General features: G+C 38.1%; 3 protein-coding genes across 5 annotated transcripts in view; 2 read left to right on the top strand and 1 right to left on the bottom strand.

Annotated features, from left to right (window-relative positions):
• Positions 1-15: 15 nt before the first annotated feature.
• Positions 16-4,925, top strand: mul1a (mitochondrial E3 ubiquitin protein ligase 1a). 2 transcript variants are annotated; one of them, XM_043262119.1, is made up of 5 exons: positions 16-67; positions 723-873; positions 1,024-1,111; positions 1,215-1,335; positions 2,241-4,925. In XM_043262119.1, the coding sequence occupies exons 2-5, from the start codon at positions 757-759 to the stop codon at positions 2,956-2,958; spliced, it is 1,044 nt and encodes a 347-aa protein (XP_043118054.1). In that variant the 5' UTR covers positions 16-67; positions 723-756; the 3' UTR covers positions 2,959-4,925. The 2 variants fall into 2 exon arrangements, with proteins under 2 accessions (XP_043118054.1, XP_043118055.1); XM_043262120.1 differs by having other exon boundaries at positions 39-67; positions 726-873.
• A 4,992-nt stretch (positions 4,926-9,917) lies between these two features.
• On the top strand, positions 9,918-12,586 carry camk2n1a (calcium/calmodulin-dependent protein kinase II inhibitor 1a). The gene is made up of 2 exons (XM_043217429.1): positions 9,918-10,425; positions 10,894-12,586. Exons 1-2 carry the CDS (start codon positions 10,257-10,259, stop codon positions 10,962-10,964), a joined length of 240 nt encoding a protein of 79 aa, XP_043073364.1. The 5' UTR covers positions 9,918-10,256; the 3' UTR covers positions 10,965-12,586.
• The window catches only part of ece2a (endothelin converting enzyme 2a), a 61,728-nt gene continuing 49,848 nt past the window's right edge, over positions 12,121-24,000 (bottom strand). For both annotated transcript variants that reach the window (XM_043217409.1, XM_043217417.1), the window contains exon 4: positions 12,121-19,167. In XM_043217409.1, the coding sequence (XP_043073344.1) occupies positions 18,880-19,167 (288 nt within the window). In that variant the 3' untranslated portion in view covers positions 12,121-18,879. The remainder of the gene's footprint in view (positions 19,168-24,000) is intronic.

The raw sequence follows: 24,000 nt of genomic DNA, 5'->3' as shown, positions 1-24,000 counted from the left end.
TGACGTACCACGTGACTTAAACAACATCGCTGTTTCCGGTAATGAGTTCAGGAGAATCGTGTTAAAGGTGAATTCTGCTTCTAATTCACGGGATGTTCATTTCTGTTGCTTAAGACGGAACTTTGGAATATTTATGCATTTTATTCACGTGCACGTTTAATCGTGTTCAAAGCAATAGGTTTAAGCCTTTAAAGGTCATTTATGAGTCACATATTTCATTTTGACAGCCCGCTTGCCTTGTTTGGTGATCTGTGGTTATTATTATTTATGTTATTTACGTCGGTTTTCCTTAAATCGACGATCAAAACAAATCTGCATAGACTTACATAATCGAAATGTTTAAATGTCAAACAATTCCAATGTAAACAAAAAGACTTTTGTCATCTCTGTTGGTCTGAGGTTCATTCTGACCTGTATAGCCTTTAAACTGTAACCCTCAATCTTATAACGCATTTTCAATACGTTTGAAGTTGTTAGTAGCACAAATTTGCATTTATTCATTTCAGTTTGTGTCAAGTGATTCATAATTTTAGACCTTATTTACATCAGTGTCAGCAGAACCCCGTGACATAAATTATTTAAATTGGACCTTTTTTGAACTCCTATTTAGGGAAGCTTAAGAAACTAGCCCGTGTTCTTGCAATGAAAAGCATTTGCTAAAAAAACGATGCTGAATAACAATGCTGGATCAAATCAGATTTAAGATTTCATTCTGTGTTCAGAAGTCTAGAGAACAGGAAGAGGGTGAGGTGGAAGATGGAGGAGTTCCCCTTCCGGACGATGGAGATGGTGTGTTTGGGTTCGAGTGTGGCTCTGTCTGGTCTGCTTTATTATATCTACAGGAAAAAACGCAAAACTGTGGACAAGCTAAAGGTGGGTAACATTGCCATTTAGAAAGTATAGATGTGGAATTAGTGCCTGAACTTGCTTCTTTGATTAGTTTTAGTGCCTATTACACAAAATTAAGTGAATTTTCTTAAAAAAAAAAAAACTAAACAAAAACTAATTTGTTTTTGATCTAAGGAAGCGCCAGTTTTGCCGCTGGATGAAAAGTTAGCAGATCTTTTGAATGCCACGCCAGGGAAATGTCTGCAGTATGTGGTCATTGAGGGTAACATTAATTTTCCATTATATAACGCCTCAGCCGATCTGCAGACCATAAGTGGATCTCTCTCTCACTTCCACAAACGTGTTGTAACTTTCTCTCTCTGTAGGTACAGTGCAGCCCATAGGGGAACCGCTAAGGAGTCAGTTTCAAGAAGGCGCTGTTGGTGTCATCCAGAAACTGGTCCTCCGAGAACACAAACTTGTGTGGAACAGTTTAGCACGCACTTGGTAAGTCCTGAACGCTTGCTCATTTAAATATGCATTAATTAGTACTTTTGCATAGCAAAGATGCATTAAACTGATCAAAAGTGACAATACAGGTGTTTTAATCAGTGTTGGGGGAGTTACTTTTTCAAATAGGTAACTCTAGTTACATGTCTTGACTGACAGTTTTCGCGTTGCCATGTTGAGAGAAATCGGGAGTAAGTGTGACAATGTGTGCGCTGTGCAAACATGAGTCTTACTGTAGCTCTAAATATGAAATATACACATAAACAGATTCAGTCTTCCTCAGAATGAACAAAAACAATACAATAATGTGTTTACACGCCTGCAATAATTAAATATTTGAAATATGACAAATATAATTGATGTATTTAATCCCATTTATATTAACCAGTGTCTTTTATATTGACCTTCAATGATCATATTCAGCAATACTAAGCAAAAATGACACATTTGTTTGATTTTTGTTATTGCTGAACAGTGTAAATCTTTGTTCTTTGTCATACTATTCATTTGTTTGTTTGAATATGTGAAAGGGCTTTTGCATATGTAAGAGAATAACTTTTTTTACATTAAAAATAAACAAGCAAGCCATGCCACGGTTTAAAAACGAATTCAAAAGCAACTCATTACTTTCCATAATATGTAACTGAGTAATGCAACTTTTTAATGCATTACTTTTAAAAGTAATGGTCACCTACACTAATTATGATAATAATAAAATCTATTTTAATAAATGCTGTTCTTTTAAAGTCTATTCATTAAAGAATCAGCCCAACTGTTTTAAACATTGCTGACGATAAGAAATGTTTCTTGAGCGGCAAATCACCATTTTAGAATGATTCCTGAAGGATCATGTGACACTGAAGACTGAAGTAACAATGCTGAAAGTCTGTCGTATCTTTCAGGACAGACAGCGAGCGTGTGCTTCACCAGCGTGTGAATGCTGTGCCCTTTAACCTGCTGGGTGTGAACAAGGCGTTTGTGCGCGTGCTGTGTCCCCTGGAGGCCACGGGTCCCAATATGGAAATCGTCCACGAGAAATTCCACCAGGCCAGTTACGGCTTCACGGACCTGATCGGGCAGTACCTGAGCGGAGAGAAGCCCAAAGGTCAACTGGAAACGGAAGAGATGCTAAAAGTGGGCGCGTCTTTGACCGCGGTGGGCGAGCTCATCCTGGACACGGACCGCCTCCCGAAAATCCGCCCGCCCACCGACGGCTCGGAGTACTTCCTGAGCACGGACGACTTTGAGACCCTGCGGCTGGAGCAGGAAGGGCAGGCGGAGGTGTGGAGGGTGCTGGCGTGCGTTTGTGCGGTGGCGGGGGTGGCCGTGCTGATGTGGGCGGCGCGGAGGTACTATCGCCAGCTGAAGCTGCGCTGGGAGCGGGAGAACGTGAGGAGGGAGTTTGAACTGATGGGCGCGGGAGAACGAGGAGAGGAGGAGAGCGGCGAGGACGTACCGGAGAACGCTTGCGTGATATGCCTGAGCAACCCACGAAGCTGCGTGCTGCTGGACTGTGGACACGTGTGCTGCTGTTTCCGCTGCTATCAGGCCTTGCCACAACCCATCTGCCCCATCTGCAGGCAGAACATCAAACGCGTCGTTCCTTTGTATCAGTCCTAAGAGACATGGTTTAAAAGAGTGCTCTTTTTTAGAAATCGGCTTATTCTTCAACTCCCCTTGAGTTAATAAGTTAAGTTTTACTGTTTTGAATCCATTCAGCCGTTCTCCAGGTGCTTGTAGCATAGCTTAGCATAGATCATTGAATCCAATTAGACCAGTAGCATCGCATTCAAAAATAACAGGAGAGTTTTGATATTTAAAACTGGACTCTTCTGTAGTTATATTGTGTACTAAGACCAGAGGAAAAAGAAAAGGCTGATATGACTAGGAGCTATACTTGCATTCCGGAGTAATAATCAAGGAAATAGGAGTAGGGGGAAAAAAGTGTAATTTTTCACTAGTCTTAGTACACAATATAACTACAGAAGAGTCCAGTTTTGAATAGGAAAAATATCGAAACTCTTGAGTAATTTTTGAATGCGATGCTACTGGTATAATTGGATTCAATGATCTATGCTAAGCTGTCTGTCGCCAGACCTGGAGATCGACTGAATGGATTCAAAAACAGTAAAACTTATTAACTTGGAGAATGAGCCTCTTTCCAAAAAAGGTGGAGTGTTCCTTTAAACTCCTACAAATGAACAGGTGTGATTCGAATAGTCGAAACAGCCTTAAATGTTAAAAAAAAATGTTGTACTGTGAACGGGACACTTGCGACATGAGCAACACACAGGTTTTTGATAAGCACTTTAGTTTCACCATTTTGGTTTTCCAGATTCCTACCGAAGCTTATTTCTTCCACAGGATAATAAAATCAACAAATCTGTCTATCTAATCAAGCTCAGTAGTATATTAATATATGAATAATGTCTAATATATATATATATATATATATATATATATATATATATATATATATATATATATATATATATAAGACATTTCAGCAGTATGAGTAAGCTCCTTTTACAGACTGTCAGTCAGTGCAGTTACATTATTATGCCAGGAGGTGGCGGCAAAGACGTCTTTACGAGCGACGTGTTTAAAGATTTCTCACTCATGAATAAAATTCGTTTGAAATCAATTAAAGTCCACCTCACAAGGCTCACTCGATGATGTTTCATTTTATAGAGAACAACACTATTGGTTCTATGCATTGAACACCCCTGACTTACTTAAATACTGAAAAAATAACTGATGGCAAACATGTTTTTTTCAACAAAAATATGACTTGACTCGAAGGACAGATGCAGATAGACACGCATGCTCAGACTCTACAGAACCTAATACAACAAATCACAACTGTACACCGACCCTGTTTATTTACAGAATATTACTGTCTTTACTCTTGTTATGATTATTGAAGTATTGAATATTCAGTACACACGCATTAATTGTAAAGAAGAGGGACATACTCTGCAGGTACAATAATGCAGTTAATCAGCTATATTATAGCTCATAATTGCTAATTTTTCTTACCTTGCAAAAATTTGGCAAAGTTCTAAAAGTGCAATTCTGAGTTTATATCTTGACGTTTTGTGAAAACTGAGATACTGTAAAAAAACGTAAACTTCTATATAAAACTAAGAATGTATTGAAAGTCTGTTTTATTCGCTGGTAAAAAAAAAAATAAGCTTCCAAATATCTCTGCTCGCTAAAAGGGAAACGTCTAATATCTATTTCATTTGTTTGGGATGAAATAGCATAAAGTCAGCAAATACGCTTTGATATTTTTGTTGATATGACTTTCTTGTTCATTGTTCAAGTAGGCCATCTCGTGTTTGGCACTTATCAAATGGTTCAGGGTTTTTCATTACAATGCTGGCTAAATGGCTGGTACAAATAAACCTGTAATCTAAAATGTTCTGTAATATAGTAAGCTTAGTGCCTTAATTTATGAGTGAGATAGTAGTAGTTTAGGGTGGTTTGTTTGTTTTTGAGATTTCGATTTCCTTTAGGTCCTGATTTTAAGCTTGTCGTGTGAAGTTTGGACTACTTTGTTTTTGGTCAATAAACACAGTTGTGTACTTGCCGTTCTTCTGCTTTCACATACAGATCCTAGATCACAAGTACCCCGGTTGTTGCCACACACTTATTAGTGCTTATGACATGGAAAGTCATAATTCTTCTGAGAGAGACGTGTGTGTTTGTCATCAAGGAATCTTGCAAGTGCTCTTATGCAATAGCTGCTGTGATCCTGTTACAAATAACCTCTGTAAATTACCCTCAACTTTCCCTCTCCTTCTGACTTTTTTTTTGTCTTTAATATAAGCAAGTGAGATAAGCAGAATAAATATTTGAAAGAAAAAATACTTTGCCAAGGTCAAACTGAACTTTTGATGATGCTGCATTTAGCGGTAAAGCTTGTCGTTTTACGTTAAACCACTAGAGGGCAAATGAGGGTCAGAAAATCTATTTGCATGAATCAATGCATCCTTGCATAAATGATTTTTTAATTAATTTGCATCATTTTTTTCATGCCCTTCAACTTGAAAACTTAAGTTGCAGTATTTAAATTGGCTGTAAAAGTAATTTCGACTTAAATTATATTAAACTGACTTTGAAGATTGTCAAATGTCATACTAATAAAATAAAATGAAGTTGATATATATATATATATATATATATATATATAATATATATATATATATATATATATATATATATATATATTATATATAATATATCAATACACCATCACATTAGATAATATACCATGGCACTTTTATATAGCCAGCTTCAAAAAAACTAAAACTATTAAATTTACAGTTAATTCAAACTAAATAAGTTATTTAAAAAGCACTAAAACCACTAACCAAAAGTGCTAAAATAATTTCACGATGTGAAAATACAGTGAACTGAAAACAAATGCAAGAAAACCTCATCAGCCGATGTCAATTATGATGGTGGTGTTTTCTCACTTTACAGGTGTTTCTTCAACTATACTGTTATGGCCAAAGGAACTGAAGCTTTTTGCTTTTTGTTAGGCTATATCAAAGAGTCAAGAGGAAACCTTAGGGAAAAAAAACATGATTTTCAAACATGAAGTTTTTTATTTTTATGTTTTCGTTATGTTTATGTTTTTAATGTAGTTTCTCACACTCACCACAGTAAAAACATATTTATATTTTAAATAAATGACTGTTTTCATCTCATTATATACATTTTTTTATTATTCTTTATTATTTAATAGTAACTAATAATGAAAATATTCTCTGGTTTACTCTTTTCCTAAACCCAGACATTTTAATAAATATAAATATGTTTTTTTTATATAAATAGACAAATAAATTTAGTGAACAAACGAAAGAAAATAGAACTTCATCAATTTAGGAATTTCATAAAGTCATTCCTAGCATTTTATGTGTGCTCAATACACACAACAATATCTGTTAATTTTTCAAAAAAATATTTTTACACCTTTTGCAAACATCTTTTTTTTTTTTTTTACTCATCCCACTCATTTTAGGCGTATTCTTCACCGGCAATGTTGTTGCCTCTGTAATTAAGCCCACTGACTTTTTTAAGGAGCAAATTAGATATTAAAGTGAAAAACACATTCAAAAAATATATTTGTCTCCCTAAGCAGATGCAGGCTGACCTTTCAACTGAAAAGGCGGCGCATATATATATCTCACATATACACTGAATCTGCACGTTTCATAGCCCATCCCTGAAAAGCGTGCATGTTTTGCACCTTTTCTGTTGTCGGTTTTTCATTGGACTCAGGTTTTTGTGATCTGGTGTTTTTTAATGCTGGATAGAGAGTGAGTCAGCGATTACTGCGCGTGAGTCAGCAGAGAGGCCGGCGTGACCGCGAACGCTCCCGCAGAGGACACTTTCACACACAGCCCACTTCTGTGACTGAACACAACACCGGACAGAGAGAAACAAGGACATTACACTGAAAAACACAAAGAAAGGTGGAGCCGTAACGGGGCGAAACGTCTAGAACCGTTCTTATATCATTGCTCTTACGTATCAAGGATTCACTGTAAAACATCAGCATTGAGTCTAAAGCACGATAACGACGGATAACGATAAAACCGGTTCTAAAAACCGTTCCGCACCACAACTATAACGATATCGTTAGAATCGTTTTCAGAATGGGTTTTTCCAGCTGATGAACGACGCAAACATTAACAGCCAATCAGATTCCGTCCTATTCTCACGCGCATTGTCTTGTTCGGTTCGACAGAAACGAGCTCAGGTTCGTTCTTTTGGGGCAGGTGTGAATACGGCAACCGAACCGAGACCCAGCTGAAGAGGAAAGTTTTGTGTTCGCTACATTTGCTAGCCAAAACGAGACGCGCGTGAGAGCCTGCGATCGCTTTCCTGTACTGCTCCGTTTCCCGCCAGTATATAGCATTTATAAGAGCATGTTCTCCTCGTAAAATGATTATTGAACTACAAAAACTCTCCACGAATAGGCTGTTTGCGAACTTCCCGTTTTTTCCTGCTTGTAAACTGTCCAGTGCATTAAGAACTTAGCTGGCATGTGGTTTTGTTTGCAATTTCTGGTTCACTCTGGTTCAAAGAAGGCAGTGTGAAAGCGAACCGCACCAAAGCAAATAAATTGACGTTGTGTTTGCTCCACAGCAATGTGAACCAGCGGACTTCTGGTTTGAATACACTTAATACAGACTATATAGTTTGCTGGTGGGTCGCCAATATCGTTATTATCAACGTTATCGTGGTTGGTATAAACGGGCCTCAAGTTTTTTTGGTGGACTTTCCCACAGATCCCTAAAATGGTTCATTTAAGAGCCCGGACCGCTATGGTTTTCAAATGACTTGTCAGTACGGATCGGCCTACTGTCATTCATTCATTTACTCGAGCAGTGGAGCGGCACAGACTATGAAAATCCTTTTGCTCAGGAGGACAGTGAAGATATGAAAATGAGCTTTGAGAACTGCAGTCTTCTGAGGACTGTTGCCATGCCAACAATCTAATGCTTGAGTTGATTCACAGAAAAAAAAAGAAAAGCCTACGTGCTCACTAGTTATAATGCTGCAGGGGATACATTGAAATACAGGTTAGAGGTTTATGTTTTGCATTGGTATTTTAAGGGCAAAATGTGACTATGGACCACACTCTACAAAACGCTGGGTTAAATACAACCCCATGCTGGGTAAAGTCGACAAAACCGTTAACCAGTGGATAGGTTACTGCACAGAAGGTTGAGTTAAACATTAAACCCAGACGCTTTGGTCAAAACAACAAAATAGAAGGGTTTGTCTATATTTCATCAAGCGCTGGGTTGTATTTAACCCAGCATTTACAGTGAAAAGTAGCACGGGTGTTTTTGTAGCAATAGCCAACAATATATAGATATGGGTCAAAATTATCGATTTTTTAGACTTAATATCATTAGGATATTAAGTGAGGATCGTGTGCCGTGAAGATATTTTGTAAAATGTCAACGGTAACTATCAAACCTTTTAATAAGTAATAGACTGTGTATAGCTAAATACTTCACTTGACTAAATTGCCTGCTAAGGTTTCAAGTAGTTGGATCTAGTATTGTAACAAACCATACATCAATATTTTTATTAATAAAAATAAATAATAATAATACTCCCACTGCTGGTTTTGTGGTCACTTTTGAGCTCTATCCAGGGCGCTGAATTATGCATTAAATATAGATTGTGTGAGAGAGATAATATTCATGCGAGGCAGGTGCATCATTACCATAAACCTCTACTTAGCCTTCATTCAAACGTAATTAATTCAAAAGAAGCATCGGAAAGGCAACAGGTGTGCAAGGGTGACGAACAACTTCCGGCATCTGGAGACCGAGGACAGACGACGCTGAACGTGACGTGCGCTGATGACGTCTGCACAGCAGCACTGGCGTGTTACGGTGACGTTTCCCCGGTACGCCGGTGACTGAACCTAATCGCGCCGACGAATCAAAACAGCTGTTAATTACAACGCCTTTGCCAGATCCCCGTTAACCTTCACTTATCTGGAACCGGAAGACAACGGTCATTACAGTTTCCAACATAATAGCCTAACAAAATAAACAAAAATAAACATCACAGTTTCATTCAGGGCAACCTTTGAAGCCACTATGTCAACAACAAACATAAGCGTCCTCACCAACGTCCACTAAAGTTTTTTGTTTTAATGTAAGCAACACGGAGTTTTTTTTTGCAATTTGCTAAGTTTTATATAAGCCTAGCTGTGATGTGGATTTTACTATTCTCATAAAATTAGAACAATTATTTCGTAAATAAAAATGTCATTAATATGTTTAGGTTACAGTTATGGGTTTGGTGGCCCTTGAGGGGCCCTAATTTCACAGCTGGTAGGCTATAGGTCTAAACAGACACACTCAGATAGCATTTTCACACTTTTTGCCCCTGAAAAATTTACAGATTGATTGGAAATTAATTTTTGACTTTCTTTTGCCATGTTCTTCACTGACTCTGTTGTTACTAACTTTTGTAAAGATATGGGGGCAAAACTATTTGTCATGGTCGAAAAATATACACAGGCTATGTTTTAAGGAAAAACGTAGTTAATAAATAATAAAGGAGAAAATTACATAATTTTAATCTAATTGCGTAGCCTATTATACCTTTATATTCAATTGAAACAATTGAAGAATTTTATGAATTCGCAGTTTATTAATTCATTTTAAGAATTGGAGACTTTATGGCATGTCAAAAAATCTCCAAAATATTACATTTCAATCAAAACAAATGGACCCCTACGATACAAACTGCCCAAATAAAGCTTGCAGTAAGTAGCCTACAGAGTTGTTGAGATCTAAAGTGGTCTCCATTATTCAGGTCTGGCGATCTTTTTCTACTCTTAGCTTCCAAACCAAGACCCCAGCGAACACCCGTTCACCGTTCAGTGTTTCCTCTCGCCAGTTTCAGCTTTCGCCTGATGGGGCCACCCTTGCACCTCTTGGAGTCCCCATCTCCCTCTCTCTCTCTCTCTTTCTCTCACCCTCCCTCTCTTCTAAACACACACACGCCCGGATGGATGACTTCACTGTTCCGCCCGGGTTTCCTTTATGATCGCGGGATCTCCCGTATCTTACAGCAGACTTCACCCGACCGCTGATGTAGTCGTACGCTCAGCCGCGCGCTCGCTCTCTCTCTCTCTCTTTCTCTCTCTCGCTCGCTCGCTCTCTCATTCTGCACCGAGCACTCCAGTCCGTTTGGAAGTTGGCGGTGCGAGGAGTCTGACATTTACGCGCGGGGATATCTACGCAAAAAAAAACCAAACAAACAAACAAACAAGTGCACTTGTTTTGCGGGGATAGGTGCCATATCCACCGTAGCTGCCTACACACGTCGGTTCTTTAGCGCCTTCTGCGTCGCAAACCCGTCCTTCAGCAGTCATGTCCGAGGTTCTGCCGTACGGAGAGGGGAAAATGAACGGATACGGAGCGGACAACGATGTCAGTCAGATGTCCTTCAGCTGCGGGCTGCAGGACACCAACTCGTTCTTCGGAGCGTCGCAGGCGAAAAGACCCCCAAAACTCGGACAGATCGGCAGAGCGAAGAGAGGTGAGAATGACTGAAGATAACTTACTGAAGTTAAAGGAATAGAGAGTTGCGTTTTTACCTCACTCGCAACGCGAAAGAGCATTTTAGGGAGAATGACAGCCTCGGTCACCGGGAAAACAAATCAGTAAACATGAATAGCGATCAAGCCTGTCAGCTCATAACACTTAATAATAAAAAAAAACGGGTATACAACGTAAAGGCGAGAAAATTACAGAATGCATTCAAATGCACGATGCATGTTTCGATAGTTTGACATCTGTAAAAATGTCACTGTCATCAGTTTAAGCTAAATAATAGGCTATGTCATGCAATCCGACCTTTTTAAGCGATACTGTTACGCATTCGATACGCATCTTAACGCATTTGTATGGGTTTTTTTCGTGCCGAGTGTTGTTGCGCAGTTTCAAAGCGCACGCACAAGATTGGCGAAGTCTTGATATCAGCTGTCTGTCTTCTTCTTCTTTCCAGTGGTCATCGAGGACGACCGAATAGACGAGGTGCTGAAAGGCATGACCGACAAATCATCACCGGGCGTTTAAACCCGCGCGATGCCTCGCAGACATTTCAATTTTTTATCACCGATTCGAAGCACTTGTCGGTTGTGCATGTGAAGAAGATTGCAAAGAGACGGAGAGACGGTGGCGCGACGCTCGAACCGCGAGGAGACTCAACTAAAAAGGGAAAACGCGAATTAAAGAAGGGAGAGACGGAATTTCCTTTGGGGTTTGCTGGCAATTCTCCAATATAAACGACAACGGAAGCTTTGAGGAAGATGTCGGAGATGTTGTTGAGGCTGCGCGCTGCGGCTCATCTGTGAATAAAGATGGATGGACTTGCCATTATTATTCCACGACCATCATCTTCCAAAAGCGCTGTAAGCAACACGAAGTTCAACCGAAGACTGAACCGCATCTTACGCTCTGTTACTATAGATGTACAGTATCTTAGCTCAAAGACCTTCCCCATAACACGCGCACACACACACATATATATATGGATCTGCCTTGAGCGTCGACTTCAATCCGACTGCTGCTTTTAGAGACATTTTAGTCTTCACACACAAAGACACTGAGCTCCCATAACGCTAAATTAACTATATGTACGGATGGTGCAATGTGAATATTTTCTTTCGCTATTTTGCATCACATTCTTTTTTCAGAACTTGAGAATATTATCATGCACATGCCCACAGGTGTTGAAGCGTGTAGTCTTTGAAAACGTCGTTTGGTGATCTATTGTTTTGCCCTTCACTGCAGCTGATTTGCGCACCTGCGCCACGGATTCACATCATCAGTACAGCACAGAGGAACATTGTGCATTACCACCTCTTGTAATTAACCCAACGCGAACGCATCTTGATTTCTTCCGAGCCTAATTTTATACATTTCAATTTATTATAATTTTTTTTTCATCAGCTCCTCGCATTTCTTTTGTCGTGTCCATCTCTTTGCATGAACTTTCACTCCGGTGCCAACAGAGGTGCCACCATGAATCTTACCCTGGCACGCTTCTTTTTAAAAAAAGGTCATATTTGTATTTTTATATCTAAATATTTGTTATTTAAAATGATATGCTAGTATGTCGTCTTAAAGATTCATCAACAATGATGTTTATATTTCAGAGAAAAATCTTTAGACAGGGATGAGAGTATAATTCAGTTTGGTTGGAATGGGGTTTTTTTTCTAAAAAAAAAAAAAAAAAAAAAAAAAAGACTTGATGAATGAATGTTTCTCGGGTTTTTTGCACACACACATCTGTGTTGAACTACTGTTATATGGAAATCGTAAACTGTGACTTGAGCTTTGTTGATGAATTTGTTAGAAAAATGGCGATATTAGAAATCTACTGCACTGTTTACGAATATCTTCAAATAACTTCTTGTTATTTGACAGGTTTTTGGACATTACGTTTCTTTTTGTTGATTTCATTTGATTTGATTTGATTTTTTTTTTTTTTGCTTTGTTTTGTACCATTATTCTAAAGAAACTGACTATGGTTTGTTGTGCATGAAACCTTAATACTTTTCAATAATGGAACATCGTTTTATTAAGCAAAAAAAAGCAACAAAAATGTCATGACATTCTAAGAATGAATCATTGCATATTAAAATACCATTTTCACTGTATTTGGTGAACTAATAAATGGTGGAAGAACATATAAATGTGCGTTTCTGTCATCATTTGGCTAGATCACAGAGGAGTAAACAAGTCTGACACAAATATTGATTCTGAGATCATCACAACACACGCACAGCCAGCTGGTGAACCCATCTGCATTTACAGTAGGCCTATGCTAGTAAACAAGACACAAATGCTATCCATCAAATGATGAAACAAGTATGGTGACATTTTAAAATACACCTGAGCGGCTTTAAACGGCCAGATCAAGCTGTTGTCGTCTAATGATATTTTAATGTTTTAATATAATTCACGTCAGGATAGTTGCATCTTGCTTTGGAGCCCAGTGAGAGAAATGCAATCTTCTTTCAGCCTGTCATCTCCTCACAGATCTTTAGTGCTGGATGAAGCTATGAAGAGAGCGCTAGTGCACTCCAGACCTGTACTTCCCAAAGGACAGCGAAGTTTGGCACCAGCTCTGATGGCCATGTAATTACACTAGGCTAAGCTCACAGTCATGACACAGAGATTGTTCTTGTGGCATAAGATCCTATGAGAGCTTTGAGCCGCGCTACTACTTTTACCGAAGGATCTTCTGCACTTATAATATAAACTAGATATCGGAAGATGGATCTTTGAGATTTGGTGTTCTTGAAATCTTGAAAGGGAGAGTATACCCCAAAATTAAGTTGAGCCATCTTTATTACAATACAGATTATGTCAAAGCAGATGCACAAAGGTAAACAGGAAATGACAAACGGCTATGGAGGCAATTCAGGTTATGCTGCAAAGCAGCTCTAAAAGATATTAGTTCTTGTAATTTATCTGAAGTTAGTTGAGCGTTGGTTCAGTTCAGATAAAATGAATCTTAGATTCTGCAAAAGCCAGCAATGTCGTTGTTAAATTCAAGTCAGTTTAATGTTGATTCAATTCAGACCAGTGTTTTATGATTTTAAATACAATTAGATGCAATTTAGAAAATGCAGTGTTGTTGAAAACAATGGCTTGCTTTCTTCTGCGAAGCACAAAACCACAAAAGAAGATATTTTGAAAAGTGTTTTTTTTTGCATACAAAAAAAAATGCATACAATGAAAGTCATTTGGGTCCAATTTTGTTTTTGTGACTTGCAGAAAAAAGGAGGTCATGCAGATTTGGAGCAAGAAGGGTAAGAAAATGATGACAGGTTTTGGGGTGAACTTTCCCTTTAATATAAACTCATGCTAAAAAAGATGCACATAAAACACCCAGCTAAACCAGGTGCAAACAATGTTGTTTTCTCTGGTGAGGTCATTTAAGCTGAATGTTCCTTCCGCACGGCTTCAGCACCAAACTGTAACTTTTTGTGCATACAGCGAAATCAATGGGGTCTCGTGTTGTTTGTTCTCAAAAAAATCTTGTTTTTTTTAATGCTATGCAGAAGAAAGAAGGTCAAAAAGGTTTGGGCTGGTGGTTTATTCCATTCAATAAGTCAACTGGGTGTAATGTAGTTTGGACCCCAATGTGCTTCAAAAATATCTTCTTTTTGCGTTTTGCTAAAGAAAGAAAGTCTGAGGTGAGGGTGAGTAAACAATAGCATATGTTCATTTTGAGGTTAACTTTCCCTGTAAAGGAATATGTGGCACCTTAACATCGAGCTAGTCAGTAAGCAGACAAGTAAAAACACAATGAAGAAGTAAGTTGATTTCGAGACTTTTTTCTATCGAGGTTGTTCATTTAAGTTGAATATTGTTTCTAAAGAGCTTGGATAAAGCCACACGCTGCTTCCTGTTTACTCGGAACACTCTGAAATGCAGTTAGATTTTACAGCAATATTGATGTTTTCCTTCACACACAGTCAGACACACATCTCCAATACAACGTGTGTGCGTTTCAGCCACAAGAGAATCGATGGCTTTTATCCGTGATCTGTGCCGCCATGCGGCCATGAGTGGGCTTTGGGTCAGCAATGTCCGATGTGTTCAATGAGGCTCAGGATCCATCTGGAAACAAGTCAGGCTTACCTAAATCAATTTAAACTCCGATACTCATCCGATCCTGATAATGTTCTGTAACTCCAGTTGACCCAAGCTCAAGTTTGTCCACTAAAATTGTCAAACGATTTTTTTCGATTGTTCAATGGCAGTTTAACCTCAGCAGCTACCTGACATCTGTGCGTTTCTTCTCAAGACTCGACGAGGTCCGTGCACGGCAGAAAGTCCATCAGACAGTCACTCAAGCGCAGTCAAGGACACTCAGCTTCACCATCTCAGTCTATTAATACACCTTCATGGCTGTTGCAGTGTTCCTGAACGGCTCCAATGCCCAGGGGAATCCTTAGCGCTTCACACAGGCTGCTCAGAGCTGGAGATTACTGATACACTATCTGAACAGACAGCCGGCCCGCGGCGGCTCTGGAGTGACTGAGCGACGCTGTGGCCTGACCCAATATGGAAAGCCCAACTCTCAGCAGATAATGACTGCGTGATAACGGAAGAAAGAGGGAGAGATGACATTCTAAGATTCTTAAAGAATGAGCTCTCAGCCGGAAGAAATGAAAAGCACGAGAGAAAGACATTTGATTTAAAAGCATTGATTCCTTGATTCATCCAAGTTTGTTGGTGCTACTTTGATCTGAATCGTTAGTAATGAGAAAATGATGTCAGTATCATACTGCCAAACCAAATAATCATTTTTCATACTATTAAAAAGGATCAAAGAGAGGACATGAACTGATCCGCAAAAGACGGTTGAATAGCATCTGGAAATGTTGCAAACCAGATTCTCCTTGACCGCATGGCTCAGTGTGGCTCTGATTATCCAAGGACAAGCAGGATATGATCCTGGATATACATCCTGGTTGGTTGTAGCACAATATTCAACTAATCATGTTTGGGATTGGCTTGGGACTTGACATTCATCCTTTCATTTTGCTTTGAGTTTAGGAGAAGCTCATGGAATATGAATAGGTTGTTCCAGATGTTGTTCCAGAGTCTGCAGCTCAAAATTAAATTTTGCATGTTACACTACTACAACAGGAACTACCTGAAAAAGTCAACTACACTGAATATATAAAGCAATCGAATTTAAATTGAACTGGCCACACCATTAAGGATGCTAAATTGGAAATGACAGAAAGAGATACTGAATGAATTGCAATTGCCATTCAACCTGGAGCACAAGTTTGAAAAACACCAATTCAAGTAAGCTGCAAATTCATGCATCAAAAATCTGTTTATCCATCCATCCATCCATCCAAAACCAGACCCAGAACAACATGTGCAAACCACATTAAAAGCAAACAAATTGCCAAAAATTTGTTTTCACCAAATTTCTTTTAAATACAGTGACAAACTGATATATCATATTTTGCATATAAAAAAGGTGCCATCAGAAACTGGTAAATGTTATAGAAGCTTATGCAGTTCCAAAACACTTAAAAAAAAAAAAACAATGTAAACGTGTAAAATTACATACTGTTAATATGTAAACATTAAATTTGTTATCATTAAGGCATACTATTTATTTATAAGTATAACATGACCTAGGACTCTAGAGATTTAAAAAAACTGCATTGGTCAAAATTTAAATTGCAATTTAATTCAGTAATTTTATTTAAACTTTCAACTCATAAAATAACCCTGAACATAACAGAGAGATGCTATACGGATAACAGAGTTAGCTAAACCATTTGTTTTAAATGAATAAAATCAGTCAATTGTATTTTGCAGTGCTGCTCCAAAAATGTCACTGTTTTAACCTTACGAACAGTAGTGACCAATCTCACACACATTCACACGTCTCTGTGCGTAAAGCAGCTTAGTGCAATGTTTACCCTAACGTTGTCAGTGGAGCTGGCTGGCTGTGAGCAGGGGTTTATGTGTCTGCTATCAATACCCCTGGCCTGTTGTTGCTGCCGCTGCTGGATGATGATGTAATGGTGTGTCCTGACCCCTCCCCCTTCTCAGAACAGAAACATGAGCTATGATGAACAGTCTTTGATTAATGATATCGAATGGTCAAATGGTCAATTTTGACTCTCTTCTTGTGTGTGCGGTAACAGTGACTCATGAAAAGGATCTGTCTGTAAACTAGAGGCAAGGATGCACCAGTGGGGTCAAGGTTTGCCAGGTTATCCCCTCTGGTTAGCCCCTGCTGGTAGATGTCGTAACTACACCATCTGGACCTAGAAAGCTTCATTCTCTATTGACAACCATTAAAAAGCAGCTCTGGGCATAAATCTGAATTAAAGAGCAGGCTCACTTTTGATTCATGATGAGTGGGAATTTTAGTATAGACAAATAGATAGATATCCAGCTATTTTTTTAATTATTCACCGTCTGTCTGTCCTTCTACCTGCCTATCTATCTATCTATCTATCTATCTATCTATCTGTCTGTCTGTCTGTCTGTCTGTCTGTCTGTCTGTCTGTCTGTCTGTCTGTCCAACCATCTATTTGCAATCTATCCATCCAACTAACCATCCATCCACCTGTTCATCTATCCATCCATCTATCTATCCGTTTATCCATTCATCTATCAGTCTATCCGTCTATCCATCCATCAGTCCATCCGTCTATCCATCCTTCCATCCATATTAATTAAACCTCAAGGCTTTTCAAACAAGGCAGCATTGCTGTCAATAAATCTAACCCTAACTGTCCATAGCATACAAAATCAAACTGCTGAATACCACACAAGAACTCTTCCAGTTCTTCACCAAGACAGGACAACAGCTCAGAAAATATCTCACAAGAGCACTTCTGAAATTACTCCTAATCAATTATTTAAAAGTACATTATTGAATATCATCGTCTTAAATGTCAATATGAAGTAAAGCTTGCGTGTGGGTTTGCATTGCGAGGGGGTAAACAACACATAACCAGCCATTAGACTAATCAGGGTCTCCGGTTCTCTGCGGCAGCTTCATGGTGTTTAGGCAGCACTTGGTTCCTGAAGAACCGCCACACAGCATGTCGTGAGGATACGATCACAGAATAAATCTACACCCGATACGTGCGGCTCACCTGATACCAGCATCCATCTGATACCGTCCCTGCCCTGACGTCATTGCTTAGTGCTTCAGTGAAGGGGAAAGACCTGTGACTACATCATCAGCTTTCACAGATAACACATTCAATCTGGACACAATCAACACTGAACTAAAAGTTTATGAAACTGCTACCGGTATATGAACCGCTGCTATTTAATGGTACATGCTCACTATTACTTTTGTAGAGTTAGGGCTCCAAAACCCATCGCCTTAGTTTTAATATGGGTGTGTAAGTCACGTGGATATAAAGAGTTCCTCAAATTGCACAAGTTACGGAGAAGAGGTGTACTATTGCTTTTTTTTTTTACAATCAAATGCATGGTTTTCACCTGGAAGACAATAAAGTGGATGAAAAACTCCCATAGATTTACCCAAGCCATATTTAGTGATACAACTGTCAATTTTGGGGAGCCTTTTCTGTACACAACCTAGAAACTGCCTAGCAACATTCTAAAAAGAACTCGTAACGCCTTGGCAACCACCCACAACATAGTGTGGGTTTAAATATGTTTTGGTCTCTCCTGGTTCAAGAATAACTTTCCTCTATTTACAATAAAAATCAATCTATATTCACACTGGCACACAGGAAGCTGTTCTGAAATTCAGGCACCTTCTTCAAGTCTTAAAAATAGACGGTAATTACATTCCAGAGCTAAATTAAAAATAAATGATTTCTGGTTTATTAATGGCCTCCTCCGATTCACTGCAGCCATTCCTCATCCAAAAGAGTGCAGACACGTCTGTCATATTCTGGCACACAGCAGGGCTGTTTGTTTTCTGTCTGTCTGTTTATTTGTTGTTTGAGAAGCGTTTGTGACAGATTTGTCTCTGCACAAGTGTGCAGGTGTCAAACACTCAACCTTGTCATACCAATCAACACAATCGCACAGAGAAATAGGCCAGAGAGAGAGAGAGAGAGAGAGAGAGAGAGAGAGAGAGAAGAAAAGACACAGAACAAATTCACATCATAGCATCCTAAAAAAAAAACCTATGTATATATACAAGATAGGTTCACACAAAAATGTAATGTCTGTCCTTATGTTGTTTCAAAACCTGTACGACTTTCTTTCCTGGAACACAAATGTAACAAAGTAAATGGAGACGGAGCATGTCAAATTCCAAAAACTACCACTATTTTTTAATGTTTAGTTCCATGGAAGAAAAATAATCCAAATAAAATGTAGACCAACATTTGTGAGAGTAATTAACATTTTTGGGTGAACTTGAACAGGAGCCTTAAAAAAATGTCTAAAATTGATGTACAACTTCTGTCAGGATTCTCTTGATTGACAGATGTTGTACAAGTCCCTATAATCCAATGTTATTCAGGAAGTCCTCAGAATCCACTTCTTGAAATCTTACATCGGTGGGCAGAGCCTCAGCTTCCTCAAGCAGTCTCCTCTCCAGTGCAGCATCCTCTGAGCTAAGCTCCTCCCCTTTGGTGAGAACATAGAGGAAGTAGTGGAAGCTGCTGCCATAGTGATAGTGCTTGATAGACCAGTCATACTCCGCTCGAGCGTAAAGTCTCTTACGAAAATGCGGCTGTGCAAACGTGACAGAGATGAAACGCCCGCCGGGTTTCAAAACACGACTGACCTGTGTGGGGAAAAAAAACAAATCATCTGATTGTAATTGTTATTATGAGCGCTACCTCTATTATCAGCAGCATTATACCTGAAATTTCCAAATAAATATCAACATTTTCTGCAAAGTCCAAGTCCACATGCTGCCCATCTTGTAAACTAGGTGAGATACTCTTCTATTTAAAAAATTATTTATAATTTCAAAGCAGAATTTTCGGCATTATTACTCCAGCCTTCAATGTCACGCTATCATTCAGAAATAATACGGATTTGATAATAAATAACAATGTCTCTTGATCATCAATGTTGAAAACAGTACAAAGTTTGTTAGATAAAAAAAAGGTTTTTCCTGTTATTAAAAAAAAAAATCAATTTCATGCATCTTTGCAGAGCAAAAGTATTAATTTATTTTATAAAAAAAATCTTGATCACAACTGTTAAAAGGTAGTGTATGTACAGTATATGTGCCCATGAGTTTGAGTGTTTGTGCATGTGAGTGTGAGAGCATCACATGCTTCTGCCACCCATTCTTCATCTGCCTGAAGAAATGAATAATTCACACCTTCAGGTGTCAACATGGGATCCGCCGAGAGTGTGAGAGAAAAGAGAAAGAGTTGGAATAGAAAGAGAAACTTTCACTGACAACTTCTACAGGAATGAGAGCATTGAAAGTCACACTTTCTTTCTCTCAGTTTGAAATAAACATGTTATGAGCATGTTATCTAGTTAAATGATCACCAGTTAAAAGGATATTACATCCAAAAATGAAAATGCTGTCATTAATTACTCACCCTCATGTCATTCTGTAAGACAGTCGATCATTTTTGAAACGCAAATTAAGATTAAGATTGACTGTGGTAGGTCCCTTGCTGTCTATGCAGGGTCAGAAAGTATTGTATTTCATCATAAAGATCTGAATGTGTGTTTCTAAGATGAACGAACATCTAACAGATTTGGAACCACTTGAGGATGAGTAACTAATAACAGAATTATAATTTTTAGGTGAACTTTCCCTTTAATTTTGGATTAATGTGCTCAAACTATAAATTGGAGTTAAAAAAAAGTATCAATAGACAATAGATGTAGTCAATATGACCAAAACACGGATAGTGACTCACTTAAAATCTTCCTGCTGCGTCTTATTCAGTTCAAATATGACACGTTAAGATGTGTTCCGCCAGGTTTGACGTCAGTGACAAGATATCTTGACAACCAATGACATCATTGACGTCAACCCTTGCATAACACGTCACATTTGAATTGAACGCAAGCAAGATTTGAGAACCAGGGTGAAGTATTTTCTACAAAAAAGAAGCTTTATAGGATAAAAATTATCCTATGAAAACAGTAGCAAAAGACTAGCAAGCAGGTCTCCTTGTCCTGTGAGAGTAAAAACCATCAACCATGGTCGAATCTCCTCATAGGCAACGCTCCATCATGAAACGCAGAGAACATGACACTAAACAGTTTCTCCTGGGTGGAGTGCCAGATCTGTAGGCGAATCAGATGATCTCAGCTCGCTGTTAGCAGCTGATGAGACTAATGATCAGGTTTATTGATCTCTCTCGGCCTCTGATTAATGACCCTCTGACACACGCTGGGCCTTTCCTGGAACATCACCAAACCAGTCTCAAGGTGAACGCTAAACCCCCGGATCACACACAATACAGCCTAATGTGCAGCCATACGTCAATGCACCTTTGTTTGCGGTTGTTGCTTTGACACAAAAAGACATAAGCGCGAATGTGTGAAGGACAAGCTTTCTTTCACATATGTCATCTGAAAAAATACTTTGGGTTACAAAGAGATAAGGATTTCGTCAGTACAATCTGACCTCACAGGCAGCATTACTGTCGTCATTATAATAATTATCTTGCTCCACTTACTGTATAGGGTAATGTCAGCATCATACACTTCCCACATTATGAGTCTTACAACAATTATATCTAACCTTTAGTTCAAAACACTCTGGTTAATGGTGAACAGCTCGCTAAATCACGTCCCCATCCAAAGCCATCATTACAGACACTCGAAAGCAGGTCATTTAAACCAATGACTATTATATCAGGTCTACAGTGCTCACTGAATATTATTTACACATTGCTGTGAATGATAATCTGTTGTTTGCTTTGAACCGGTTTATAGCCAAGGCCAAGCATATTGTGGTCTTGATTTAATTTTTTTTTTTTTTTTTAGTTTTGCTACAAAGTTGCTTAATTAGAAACCTGATGATTTCATATAACATAAAAATGCATAACAGAGAAGATAAAACATCTTAAGCGCTTTAAAAGTGCACATCATTAAAAAAAAAAAAATACTTTTTTTGTTATTGTCTATATATATATATATATATATATATATATATATATATATATATATATATATATAAGCATTATTATAATTATCAATAATTAATATAATACTGATACTATAATAACATAAATGTGAATAATTACTGTAACAGCAAAGCTACATTTTCTACATCATTACTGCAGTCTTATGTCACATAATGATTAAGAAATATTTTTTGGAAGCATTTTCCAACATTTCTATTTGAATTCGTAAATAAAATATCCTTAGTTGAAAGTTCTAAGAATAGCATGTGTTTTTGAATAAAAATCTTTTACAACATTATATATATTTTTTTGTCACGTTTGGTCAGTCTGATGCATACTTGTTGAATAAAAGTATTTATTTACTGTTCAAAAAGCAGAGCAATATTCCATTTCTCTTAAAAAAAAAAAAACCTAAATACAAAGTTTTTTTTCTACAGCACAAGAGACAGTGGAAAATATCAAACTTTAATCTGCACTAATCCTAATCTAGCATACTAAACAGTATAGAATATTTAGTATGGATAGTGTATGTTTTGGGGTACAGCCTTTCTCTCGGTGCACTTTTTCCCGGTGTTTTGTTTTGTCTTTAATTGGACGAAGAACTGCTGACGGCTGAGGAAACTTGCAAAAAAAATCAGCTGCAAATTGGGAAAGGCTGACGGGGGATTTGACTGCGTGTATGTGTGTGTGATAAAGAGTTTGTTGGGTAAGGTTTGTTATTTTGAAACATAAATATATGTGTTGAAGTCAGCCTGCAATGTCCTGATGCCTTTCTATTGAAAAACCAATTAAATAGCCAATAGGCTTTAGTTTTGTCACACTGCATGTCTTGCTACTAGCTAGTGGGATGTACTGCGTATGTAGCATTATATCCGCAAAAAGACAATTTATCGTATAAATTGTCATTACATACTGTGTATATTGTTAGCTCTTTTGCATAAAAGTGCACAAAATGTCCAATTACGTCTATTAGCTAAATGCTTATTATAATGCCTATTATTGCCAAATTGGCTATTATAAGGCACATATTCTAATTTCCAATACCTAAACTTAATTACCTTACTAACTAACAATAATCAGCAAGTTAGGAGTTTGTTCAGGGAAAGTCATAGTTAATGGTTTGTTAATGGTGAGAATTGGACCTTAAAATAAAGTGTGAGCAATAAATGTTGATGTACCTAAAAGCTGCAAAACGCCGTTTTTGGTTACATAGGGTCTTAAGCATCCTAAATTCACGTTTCACACACCGAAAAACAGCAGACATGAGGAAAAAAAACAATTTATATCAGCGCTGCTTAATTTGAGTCGGGCATGTGAGGTTGCGGAAACGTGTAATTTTATGACCTAGAATCTTCCTCCCGCTTGTTAGCAGCCAGAAAGTACTTTAACAAAGCAACTCCCAGCATTCTCCAGGGGCATTAGTAACAGCATGCTCCCGTCTTCATATCGTTGTCTGTTGCTCTTTCTCTTCCCCGCCGTGATTGTCTCCTTCAAGGGCCCTGAGCTCAAAGCCACCATCTGTCCAGCAACGAAGGGCATGTGTGTGTGTGTGCGTGTATGAAGACAACCAACACACTGAATTGCGGACAGGCTATAATGATGATACTCTATATCTGCAGCGTTTCTAGTGTGCTAATAGTGAGCCGTCATATCAGCACTCAGCCCACAGGGAATCAAGATCCTTTACGGCCACTGAGAGCTGCCAAATTCAACAGCAGACGCAATTATCAAACTAACAGTCTGTGAAAGCGCACAGGTGACGAGGTCATTTATTCATCCTTCCCCATTAAAGGTGAAGTGTGGTAATTGTGCAATGTTAAAATGCTTCCACCTATCCGATGTGCAAGTCGTCAAAGAAATTGCCCGACGAAAATGCTCAAAAAGTTTGTTTTTTTTATCAACGATAACAAAGATGAGTGATTCACAGCAAAGTGCGTCAAGGAGATGATTAAAAAGTTTCATTAAAACGCTGATGAAAACATGAAGAGGAAAAAATAATGGCAATATGCCTCACTGTTTAAAAGTCTGGGGTCGTGGGATTTTTGTTTTTCAAGAGATGAGTAATTGTATTCAGCAAGGACACATTGAAATGACCAAAAACTTAAATTAAAATGACATTTAAGATGCTTCAAAAGATTTCTATCTTAAATAAACATTCTTGTACTTTTTAATTCAACAAAGAATCTCGGGAAAAAAAAGGTTTGAACAAAAATAATAAGCAGTACAACGGTTTGCAATAAGAATGATATGAAATGTTTCTCGAGCCTCAAAACAGCACTTTAAGAATTATTTCACTGAGAAATGACTGCATCACAGAAATAAATTACATTTTACAGTATATATTTAAAATGACATTTTATAATATACTAAAATAAAACAAAAGTGTTATTTTAACCTGTTTTTCACTATATTATTATTATATTCTATTTTTGATCAAATAAATGCAGCCTTGGTGAGCATACGCAACTTCTCGAACTTGTTACTGTACAGATTTAATAATGTTTTAAGGA

Source organism: Puntigrus tetrazona, chromosome 2 (genome assembly GCF_018831695.1).
Source record: "Puntigrus tetrazona isolate hp1 chromosome 2, ASM1883169v1, whole genome shotgun sequence".
Taxonomy (NCBI): Eukaryota; Metazoa; Chordata; class Actinopteri; order Cypriniformes; family Cyprinidae; genus Puntigrus; species Puntigrus tetrazona.
The sequence above is the reverse complement of the archived record's forward strand: the minus strand, read 5'-3'. Positions and strand labels throughout refer to the sequence as shown.

What these genes read in the sequence shown, in the direction of transcription:
- mul1a (XM_043262119.1), top strand. Translation starts at nt 757, where the DNA reads ATGGAGGAGTTCCCCTTCCGGACGATGGAGATGGTGTGTTTGGGTTCG. An exon ending in GCAGTATGTGGTCATTGAGG is followed by an intron (nt 1,112 to 1,214) that starts GTAACATTAATT and finishes CTCTCTCTGTAG; the next exon opens with GTACAGTGCAGCCCATAGGG. An exon ending in AACAGTTTAGCACGCACTTG is followed by an intron (nt 1,336 to 2,240) that starts GTAAGTCCTGAA and finishes CGTATCTTTCAG; the next exon opens with GACAGACAGCGAGCGTGTGC.
- camk2n1a (XM_043217429.1), top strand. Translation starts at nt 10,257, where the DNA reads ATGTCCGAGGTTCTGCCGTACGGAGAGGGGAAAATGAACGGATACGGA. An exon ending in GATCGGCAGAGCGAAGAGAG is followed by an intron (nt 10,426 to 10,893) that starts GTGAGAATGACT and finishes TCTTCTTTCCAG; the next exon opens with TGGTCATCGAGGACGACCGA.